The sequence below is a fragment of the Tachypleus tridentatus genome, chromosome 1 (assembly GCF_004210375.1).
Source record: "Tachypleus tridentatus isolate NWPU-2018 chromosome 1, ASM421037v1, whole genome shotgun sequence".
NCBI classification, from domain to species: Eukaryota; Metazoa; Arthropoda; class Merostomata; order Xiphosura; family Limulidae; genus Tachypleus; species Tachypleus tridentatus.
The window spans coordinates 8526798-8538911 of NC_134825.1; the positions used below are offsets into that span (position 1 = coordinate 8526798).

The window sequence follows — 12114 nt, forward strand, 5'->3', positions numbered from 1 at the left end:
TACAAATGTCCTTGTTAACCCTACTTCTTTTCTGTGTACTACAAATATTCTTGTGAACCCTACTTTTTTCTGTGTACTACAAATGTCCTTGTTAACCCTACTTTTTTTCTGTGTACTACAAATGTCCTTGTTAACCCTACTTCCTTTCTGTGTACTACAAATGTCCTTGTTAACCCTACTTGGTCTTTTTGTGCTTAAATCAAGTGTGTATAAGTTTGTTTATTTTCATAAACAGAAGTTATTCCACCAACTCCTTTAAACTGTGTTAACCAAACCCTCATCGCCGAGAATGGAGTAGCACGTGTAGAGAAACCCAGGTTTGTAGCAGGAGACGGGAGAGATCTGGATGTGGAGTGTACCCTGGAGGGTGAACTGGAACCTGGAGAGTACATCAACACGTGTGAATCTACCGATATCGAACTTCAAACTGTTACTCACTGCCTCTTCCACGTGAACGTAACAAGTAAGAATATATATTATATAAGAGTTGTCGAATAAGAATATATATTATATAAGACTTGTCGAATAAGAATATATATTATATAAGACTTGTCGAAATAATTTCTTCTTCTCTTGGTGGAAACTAACCACACTAAAATTCATTTCAGTTTCGTATGAAAACTGGAAGTTTGTAATAGATTATTAAATAAGTAAATATTATATTAAGACACAGTTTCTTACTACACTAAACTTAAAATAAAAGCTCTCTAACGAATGTCTAGAATATTTCACATAAGAAATGCTGGATTTAAAAACTCAATACTGCAACCATTTCTACACCAGTACAGTGTTTTTAGTTTATATTTACTGCATCCATTACTACACCAGTACAGTGTTTGTAGTTTATATTTACTGCATCCATTTCTACACCAGTACAGTGTTTGTAGTTTATATTTACTGCATCCATTTCTACACCAGTACAGTGTTTTTAGTTTACATTTACTGCATCCATTTCTTCACCAGTACAGTGTTTTCAGTTTATATTTACTGCATCCATTACTACACCAGTACAGTGTTTGTAGTTTATATTTACTGCATCCATTTCTACACCAGTACAGTGTTTTTAGTTTACATTTACTGCATCCATTTCTTCACCAGTACAGTGTTTTCAGTTTATATTTACTGCATCCATTACTACACCAGTACAGTGTTTTTAGTTTATATTTACTTCATCCATTACTACACCAGTACAGTGTTTTTAGTTTATATTTACTGCATCCATTTCTTCACCAGTACAGTGTTTTTAGTTTATATTTACTTCATCCATTTCTACACCAGTACAGTGTTTTTAGTTTATATTTACTGCATCCATTTCTTCACCAGTACAGTGTTTTTAGTTTATATTTACTGCATCCATTACTACACCAGTACAGTGTTTTTAGTTTATATTTACTGCATCCATTACTACACCAGTACAGTGTTGTTAGTTTACATTTACTGCATCCATTTCTTCACCAGTACAGTGTTTTCAGTTTATATTTACTGCATCCATTACTACACCAGTACAGTGTTTTTAGTTTATATTTACTTCATCCATTACTACACCAGTACAGTGTTTTTAGTTTATATTTACTTCATCCATTTCTACACCAGTACAGTGTTTTTAGTTTATATTTACTTCATCCATTTCTACACCAGTACAGTGTTTTTAGTTTATATTTACTGCATCCATTTCTTCACCAGTACAGTGTTTTTAGTTTATATTTACTGCATCCATTTCTACACCAGTACAGTGTTTTTAGTTTATATTTACTGCATCCATTACTACACCAGTACAGTGTTTTTAGTTCATATTTACTGCATCCATTACTTCACCAGTACAGTGTTTTTAGTTTATATTTACTGCATCCATTTCTTCACCAGTACAGTGTTTTTAGTTTATATTTACTGCATCCATTACTACACCAGTACAGTGTTGTTAGTTTACATTTACTGCATCCATTTCTTCACCAGTACAGTGTTTTCAGTTTATATTTACTGCATCCATTACTACACCAGTACAGTGTTTTTAGTTTATATTTACTTCATCCATTACTACACCAGTACAGTGTTTTTAGTTTATATTTACTTCATCCATTTCTACACCAGTACAGTGTTTTTAGTTTATATTTACTTCATCCATTTCTACACCAGTACAGTGTTTTTTAGTTTATATTTACTGCATCCATTTCTTCACCAGTACAGTGTTTTTAGTTTATATTTACTGCATCCATTACTACACCAGTACAGTGTTTTTAGTTTATATTTACTGCATCCATTACTACACCAGTACAGTGTTGTTAGTTTATATTTACTGCATCCATTACTACACCAGTACAGTGTTGTTAGTTTACATTTACTGCATCCATTTCTTCACCAGTACAGTGTTTTCAGTTTATATTTACTGCATCCATTACTACACCAGTACAGTGTTTTTTAGTTTATATTTACTTCATCCATTACTACACCAGTACAGTGTTTTTAGTTTATATTTACTTCATCCATTTCTACACCAGTACAGTGTTTTTAGTTTATATTTACTTCATCCATTTCTACACCAGTACAGTGTTTTTAGTTTATATTTACTGCATCCATTTCTTCACCAGTACAGTGTTTTTAGTTTATATTTACTGCATCCATTTCTACACCAGTACAGTGTTTTTAGTTTATATTTACTGCATCCATTACTACACCAGTACAGTGTTTTTAGTTCATATTTACTGCATCCATTACTTCACCAGTACAGTGTTTTTAGTTTATATTTACTGCATCCATTTCTTCACCAGTACAGTGTTTTTTAGTTTATATTTACTGCATCCATTACTACACCAGTACAGTGTTGTTAGTTTACATTTACTGCATCCATTTCTTCACCAGTACAGTGTTTTCAGTTTATATTTACTGCATCCATTACTACACCAGTACAGTGTTTTTAGTTTATATTTACTTCATCCATTACTACACCAGTACAGTGTTTTTAGTTTATATTTACTTCATCCATTTCTACACCAGTACAGTGTTTTTAGTTTATATTTACTTCATCCATTTCTACACCAGTACAGTGTTTTTAGTTTATATTTACTGCATCCATTTCTTCACCAGTACAGTGTTTTTAGTTTATATTTACTGCATCCATTACTACACCAGTACAGTGTTTTTAGTTTATATTTACTGCATCCATTACTACACCAGTACAGTGTTGTTAGTTTATATTTACTGCATCCATTACTTCACCAGTACAGTGTTTTTAGTTTATATTTACTGCATCCATTTCTACACCAGTACAGTGTTTTTAGTTTATATTTACTGCATCCATTTCTACACCAGTACAGTGTTTTTAGTTTATATTTACTGCATCCATTACTACACCAGTACAGTGTTTTTAGTTTATATTTACTGCATCCATTTCTTCACCAGTACAGTGTTTTCAGTTTATATTTACTGCATCCATTACTACACCAGTACAGTGTTTTTAGTTTATATTTACTTCATCCATTACTACACCAGTACAGTGTTTTTAGTTTATATTTACTTCATCCATTTCTACACCAGTACAGTGTTTTTAGTTTATATTTACTTCATCCATTTCTACACCAGTACAGTGTTTTTTAGTTTATATTTACTGCATCCATTTCTTCACCAGTACAGTGTTTTTAGTTTATATTTACTGCATCCATTTCTACACCAGTACAGTGTTTTTAGTTTATATTTACTGCATCCATTACTACACCAGTACAGTGTTTGTAGTTTATATTTACTGCATCCATTTCTTCACCAGTACAGTGTTTTTAGTTTATATTTACTGCATCCATTACTTCACCAGTACAGTGTTTTTAGTTTATATTTACTGCATCCATTTCTTCACCAGTACAGTGTTTTTAGTTTATATTTACTGCATCCATTACTACACCAGTACAGTGTTGTTAGTTTACATTTACTGCATCCATTTCTTCACCAGTACAGTGTTTTCAGTTTATATTTACTGCATCCATTACTACACCAGTACAGTGTTTTTAGTTTATATTTACTTCATCCATTACTACACCAGTACAGTGTTTTTTAGTTTATATTTACTTCATCCATTTCTACACCAGTACAGTGTTTTTAGTTTATATTTACTTCATCCATTTCTACACCAGTACAGTGTTTTTAGTTTATATTTACTGCATCCATTTCTTCACCAGTACAGTGTTTTTAGTTTATATTTACTGCATCCATTACTACACCAGTACAGTGTTTTTAGTTTATATTTACTGCATCCATTACTACACCAGTACAGTGTTGTTAGTTTACATTTACTGCATCCATTTCTTCACCAGTACAGTGTTTTCAGTTTATATTTACTGCATCCATTACTACACCAGTACAGTGTTTTTAGTTTATATTTACTTCATCCATTACTACACCAGTACAGTGTTTTTAGTTTATATTTACTTCATCCATTTCTACACCAGTACAGTGTTTTTAGTTTATATTTACTTCATCCATTTCTACACCAGTACAGTGTTTTAGTTTATATTTACTGCATCCATTTCTTCACCAGTACAGTGTTTTTAGTTTATATTTACTGCATCCATTTCTACACCAGTACAGTGTTTTTAGTTTATATTTACTGCATCCATTACTACACCAGTACAGTGTTTGTAGTTTATATTTACTGCATCCATTTCTTCACCAGTACAGTGTTTTTAGTTTATATTTACTGCATCCATTACTTCACCAGTACAGTGTTTTTAGTTTATATTTACTGGATCCATTACTACACCAGTACAGTGTTTTTAGTTTATATTTACTGCATCCATTTCTTCACCAGTACAGTGTTTTTAGTTTATATTTACTGCATCCATTACTTCACCAGTACAGTGTTTTTAGTTTATATTTACTGCATCCATTTCTACACCAGTACAGTGTTTTTAGTTTATATTTACTGCATCCATTACTACACCAGTACAGTGTTTGTAGTTTATATTTACTGCATCCATTTCTTCACCAGTACAGTGTTTTTAGTTTATATTTACTGCATCCATTACTTCACCAGTACAGTGTTTTTAGTTTATATTTACTGCATCCATTTCTACACCAGTACAGTGTTTTTAGTTTATATTTACTGCATCCATTACTACACTAGTACAGTGTTTGTAGTTTATATTTACTGCATCCATTTCTTCACCAGTACAGTGTTTTTAGTTTATATTTACTGCATCCATTACTTCACCAGTACAGTGTTTTTAGTTTATATTTACTGCATCCATTTCTTCACCAGTACGGTGTTCTTAGTTTATATTTACTGCATCCATTTCTACACCAGTACAGTGTTTTTAGTTTATATTTACTGCATCCATTTCTTCACCAGTACAGTGTTTTTAGTTTATATTTACTGCATCCATTTCTTCACCAGTACAGTGTTTTTAGTTTATATTTACTGCATCCATTTCTTCACCAGTACAGTGTTTTTAGTTTATATTTACTGCATCCATTTCTACACCAGTACAGTGTTTTTAGTTTATATTTACTGCATCCATTACTACACCAATACAGTGTTTTTAGTTTATATTTACTTCATCCATTTCTTCACCAGTACAGTGTTTTTAGTTTATATTTACTGCATCCATTTCTTCACCAGTACAGTGTTTTTAGTTTATATTTACTGCATCCATTTCTACACAAGTACAGTGTTTTTAGTTTATATTTACTGCATCCATTTCTACACCAGTACAGTGTTTTTAGTTTATATTTACTGCATCCATTTCTTCACCAGTACAGTGTTTTTAGTTTATATTTACTTCATCCATTTCTACACCAGTGCAGTGTTTTTAGTTTATATTTACTGCATCCATTTCTACACCAGTGCAGTGTTTTTAGTTTATATTTACTGCATCCATTTCTACACCAGTACAGTGTTTGTAGTTTATATTTACTGCATCCATTACTACACCAGTACAGTGTTTGTAGTTTATATTTACTGCATCCATTACTACACCAGTACAGTGTTTGTAGTTTATATTTACTGCATCCATTTCTTCACCAGTACAGTGTTTTTAGTTTATATTTACTGCATCCATTTCTTCTCCAGTACGGTGTTTTATTTTACGTTTACTCCATCCATTTGTACTACAGTCAGTGTTTTCAGTTTATGTTTCTTTCAGCTATTTTTATTTTAATACTGTGTTTTTATTTTATGTTTATTGCATCCATTTCTACCCCAATACGATGTTTGAAAGTGGTAAAACTGGAATATGTTTTGTTTGATTTCTTGCCAGTTAACTTTATAAAACGTTATATTTTCTCTCCTTTAGATCCGAAGTGTAGCCATCCACCGAGACTAGACCACGGGCAGGCGAGATGTATCTCTAGAGATCTTGGTGAACTGACTATTGGAACAATTTGTCACTACCTTTGTGATGATGGTTACGTCATCCCTGTCAGCCAATCAGATTTCAAAAGTAGAGTATGTCTTTCCAACCTACGGTGGAACATAAGTGTGGTTCCTAACTGTTTATGTAAGTGTTTTGATTTCAGGTTTATCAGACATTAATCGAAAATGATTTCTTGTGTAATTTTCAATTTTATTTTGTTTGCCTTCGCAGTTTTTAGACGAACATACTGACAGGTTTATATATTTAAGCTACATTATGTATTTACTTTCCTCTCTATTTTCTTTTCTTTCTTTTTACAATAACAGTACTTATTAAGCCCAAACCTATCATGTGCACCAACCAAACCCTGGTGGCTGATGGTGGAGTAGCACATGTAACAAAACCCAGGTTTGTAGCAGGAGATGAGAGAGATCTGGATGTGAAGTGTACCCTGGAGGGTGAACTGGAACCTGGAGAGTACATCAACACGTGTACAGCCACAGATCCGGAGCTGCGGACCACTGCAGAGTGTGTTTACAATCTTCGTATTACAGGTACACTAGTAAGGAACTAATAATTTGTACTATCTGAACGGTGTTGCGTCATCTTTTGCGCATAACAACTCTCAGATTTAACCACGATAACTTTATTTCTTTATCTTAACAAGCGATAGATTAATCTAACCTTTTGGCCATCAGTTTTTTAAGGTATACACAGTGTGGGTGAGGTCAGTTTAAAATGTTGACCATTAATTTGTTTAACGTCTATACAGTGTTGATGGAATTAGTTGAACATTTTCTTAATAACGAGAAATCCACTTGAAATAAAAATGTATCTAAGAACGGCTGGTATGGGTATTAACACTTTTATTGACAAGCAGAGAACAACGTTTCGACCTCTGTAGGCCATTTTCAGGTTGTTCTCTGCTTTGTTTTGGTAAAAGTGTTAATACCTACATCAGCCGTCCTGACAAACATGTTTGAATATTTTGACAATTATACAAGCATTATAAGGTAGCTAAATTTTACCATAATTATTTAATTGAGCTGTTTGTTTAAGTTAAGTGGATTAATAAATATTTAGTTTCCCTCACGGATAAGTCTGGAGGCTTATAACCCTGAAATTCAGGTTTCGAGATATTGTGTATAACAGCAAACAACGGAATACATAAAGTTTAGATTAACCCAAGTATGGTATTCATGGATCAAAAATAGTCTTTATTTCTACAACGTCCAGATGTCTTTATTATTTAGAAATTGTAAAATGTAACATTTTTATTTATATGGTGACTCATAATTAAAAGGTGAAGACGGTTTAGTTTAGTAACCTAAATCTCCTAGGCTGATCGCGTCTTGTAGGTCGTTAGCGAGTACTCTGACTAATTATATCGAGGGTATCTAACAAGTGGTGTCGTGCTTCATCATTAGAAATAGGTTTCAGTTTTCTTTTTTATTAATGTTACGGGCTTCAATCCAGCTTGTATAATGTTACCTTCAATAATTTGTAACTTCGTAGTTCTGGTTTATATAGTTTTCAACGGATATTTTCAATTCAACTACGTCACACTCAATTTCATATAAAACAAATACTATTTAATTAAGATAGCCAAATTCAAAACGTAAAACGTAACTCTCTCGTTAAGATAAAGCTGAGTTTACACTATAATCCTACACTATTCTCACAGACTGAACTCACAATTAATATTGTGGTAAGTTTAATGAAACACTTTAATAACACATTTCTATGACTATAATATTTTTCTTCATATATTGCGAGACTGCGATTTGGCAAACGTTTTAAAAACTATATTTATTTTATTATTTTGTTTGTTTTTGAATTTTGCGCAAAGCCACTCAAGGACTATCTGCGGTAACCGTCCCTAATTTAGCAGTGTAAGACTAGAGGGAAGGCAGCTAGTCATTACCACCCACCGCCAACTCTTGGGATACTCTTTTACCAACGAATAATGGGATTGACCTTCACATTATAACGCCCCCACGGCTGAAAGGGCGAGCATGTTTGGTGCGATGGGATTCGAACCCGCGACCCACAGACTGTAAGTCGAGTGCCCTAACCCACCTGGCCATGCCGGGGTCTTTTATTATTACGAGATTACTTTATCATGACTACTCTGTCTCTTGTTTATTTAGTACAGTCTCCCAGTGACACAGCGGTACGTTTACTAGAATTATGGTTCCAATACCCGTGGTGGGCTGAGTACAAATAGCCCATTGTGTAGCTTTGTGCTTAATTACCAAAAAGGTGCGGTATGGCCATGTGGTTAGGACGCTTGACTCTTAAGGTGAGAGTCACGGGTTCGAATCCTCGTCACACTAAACATGCTCGCCTTTTCAACCGTGTGAAAATTATAATATTCGGTCAATCCCATTATTCTTTGGTAAAACAGTTGACGGTAAGTGGTGATGACTGGCTGCCTTCCCTCTGTTATTAAACTGCTAAGTTAGGGACGGCTAACGCAGATAGCTCACGTGTAGCTTTGCACAAAATTCAAACAAATAAAACAAACGCATGATACGGTATTACGTTCTGGTGCACCTTTTCGTAACTATTATGTTACTTACTTTTCATATGACTACTCTTTCAGTACAGTCATCTACTTGTCATCGACCTACTTTTTTAGTGCACATTCTTATCAATGCATTGTTTTCTGTTTCCTTAGCACGAAATTCTTCCATTGGTACACATTTGGCTGAATTTTGCTAACACCAATACCACCAGTATGTAAACATTAAAAATACTTTTATGGGTTTAGATAATCAAAGAACGTAAGTCAAAGTTTAAAAAAATGTTTGTATGTTTCAACCTCCTGAAATCCTGCATATTAATAAATTATTAGTTCTAATGGTTGTGTGCGATACGATAAATACTTTCTGTCTTTTATCAAATTTATCTTTCAAATAATACAGGAATAATAATTAAATATTTCTGATAAATGCTGCCATCTGGAGTTGTGATGTTTTGTTACTTTCAGAGCCGAAGTGTGATACTCCGCCGACAGTGGATCACGGATTCGTTCAGTGTTCACCCGGAAAGTCTAGTGATTTAACAGTTGGAACCGTTTGTACCTACGTTTGTGAAGAGGGGTTTGTCATTCCAACAAGTCAGTCAAAAATCGCAAGAAGGTTTTGTTTGTCAGATTTGAAGTGGGATATTACGAAAGTACCCGAATGTTGGAGTGAGTTTCTTTTACATGTCTGGTAATGATTTTTCTTAACGTTATAAAGTGCGTTTTGTTACGCTTTATGTGATTCGATGAGAACATCAAAACTGTGGACAGTATTCTGAATAATATATAAGAACAAAACTCTATACACATGAAACTGATATATATTTTAATTTCGTTTGACCCAGGAGCTTACCCCCCAAAACCCGTAGACTGCACCAACCAAACCCTGTTGAGTGAAGGAAGAGTGGCTCGGATAAAGAAACCCAGGTTTATAGCAGAAGACGGGAGAGATCTGGATGTAGAGTGTACTCTGGAGGGTGAACTAGAACCTGGAGAGTACATCAACACGTGCGAAGCTGTTGATCCCGAACTCTTGACCAATGGGGTTTGTTTTTACAAAATAGTAGTGGAAGGTAAATCTGTTGTCTTTTGCAATGTAACATTTGAAGATCAAATTGAATTATTTAATCTATTTCCAACTATTAATATCTTTGATGGTGTTAGGAAAACATTTAGGTTAACTGTTACTATAGGCGTTTATAGACGTCTGGACTGATTTATTTCTCAAGTGTTAATCTTGGAGAGAAAATGTCTATGTTGCTAGGATACTCTTGACGTCATACTTTTATCTTAAAACTCTAATAATGTACGTAATGTTAGGGTACATCAAAGCCAATGTGTTATGAGATGGACGTTTAGAAATCTATCGTTGTCTGACACTTAGTTATAACAATACTGAATATGTAACTCACCATTTGTTTGTTGTCAGCACGAATAACTACTTTTACAGGTTTATTGTTTGTTTTTTGTTGTTTTTTAATTTCGCACAAAGCTACTCGAGGGCTATCTGTGCTAGCCGTCCCTAATTTAGCAGTGTAAGACTAGAGGGAAGGCAACTAGTCATAACCACCCACCGCCAACTCTTGGGCTACTCTTTTTACCAACGAATAGTGGGATTGACTGGAACATTATAACGCCCTCACGGCTAAAAGGGCGAGCATGTTTGGCGCGATGGGGATGCGAACCCGCGACCCTCAGATTACGAGTCGCACGCCTTAACACGCTTGGCCATGCCGGGCCTTTTACAGATTTTACCCTAAACATTTACACATACATTACCCCTGAGTAACGTGACCAGTAAATAGTGCGTAACTTATAAAATAAACATCTAATTATCATATTTATCTAAATTGTATCCTACTTTCAGATACAGTCGTGTCATCATCACCACAAAACTAAACTGATCAAAGGGACTCGGACCTGGGATTTATATGTTAGATTTATACGTTAGATACAAGTCCGTTAGATTCATGAGACTGGGTGGAGTTTATATACCTGGTATTTCTTTTTCAGCGCCACAATGTAACCGCCCACCGAAAGTGAATCATGGATCCTTTCAATGTACTCCCGGAGATTATGGTGACCTGACCTCCGGGTCAGTTTGTAGTCTTCACTGTGACAGTGGATACGTCGTACCGGTCAGCCAGTCAAAGTTAATATCGAGAATATGCCTGTCTCACTTACAATGGAATGTCACCCAGACTCCAAAGTGTTTAAGTAAGTGTTCACATAAACACTGTTCATTTTTTATCATTACCAGCTATGGTTGTGAAAAATGTTGCATTATAGAGTCGTTAGAGTAATTTGTATTAAAATAATACTTTAGAAAATTAGCAGTGTATTAAACGTGTTTACCTATGTGGCTTTCTAGCATTAGTTTAAAGTTCGTTTTCAAGTGATGTCGAGAAACCCACTTGTTGAGAAATTTATATGCAAAAACGGCTCGTTTGGGTTTTCTATGTAAAATATTTTCTCAACCCAAACGAGCCGTTTTTGCATATAAATTTCGTTTTCAAGTGTTTCGTGTTCCAATGACACTTGAAGTGGTTGGCCTTCTAATAAAAGGTTACGACAATTCTTTAAGTAGAAAGTGTTATATGAAACACGTCTTAATGAAATTTAAAAACTCAGTGATGTCGAGAAAACCCACTTGTAGAGAAATATGTATGCAAAAACTTTTCGTTTGGGTTGAGAAAATATTTTACGTACTGTTTGGACGGATTAAATGTAAGTTTAATAACGTTATACGTTACGAGGTCATAAAAACTGTTTTTATTGGAAATACAGAAATATCTGTATATCTCATTTGGAACGTTTTAAGTCTACATCTAAATAAGACAAGTTAAAAACTGCAATAAACCACAAACTAGTGAATATTCTATCTCTGTTCCTTATTACTGTGTCGAATCTTCGGTGTAGATCACCTATTGGAACAATGGTTTATTGAAACCTTCGTGTGATAATTCTAGATCATGGTTTCCTTCACTTGTAAATTCCAACACAGGCGTGAACATTCAATCAAGTCATTAGTGAGAACTTGACTGAAGCAAGTATTGTCATTAATTGAATATTAAATTGTTAATTAGTGTTCAATAAATGAGTCATTACTGAAAAGTGAAGAGTAATACAGATAACTCAACATTAAACAAGTTATACTGATAACTGAATATTAAACTACATATACTGATGACTGTATATTAAACTAGTTATACTGATAACTGAATATTAAACTAGTTATACTGATAACTCAAC

General features: G+C 33.9%; 1 protein-coding gene across 1 annotated transcript in view; it reads left to right on the forward strand.

The window, feature by feature from the left end:
* Positions 1-12114, forward strand: part of LOC143223690 (sushi, von Willebrand factor type A, EGF and pentraxin domain-containing protein 1-like) — a 127354-nt gene that overhangs the window by 76054 nt on the left and 39186 nt on the right. Inside the window, exons 30-35 of the mRNA XM_076452029.1 lie at positions 236-463; positions 6276-6479; positions 6662-6889; positions 9328-9531; positions 9708-9935; positions 10876-11079. Of these exons, the coding sequence (XP_076308144.1) occupies positions 236-463; positions 6276-6479; positions 6662-6889; positions 9328-9531; positions 9708-9935; positions 10876-11079 (1296 nt within the window). The remainder of the gene's footprint in view (positions 1-235; positions 464-6275; positions 6480-6661; positions 6890-9327; positions 9532-9707; positions 9936-10875; positions 11080-12114) is intronic.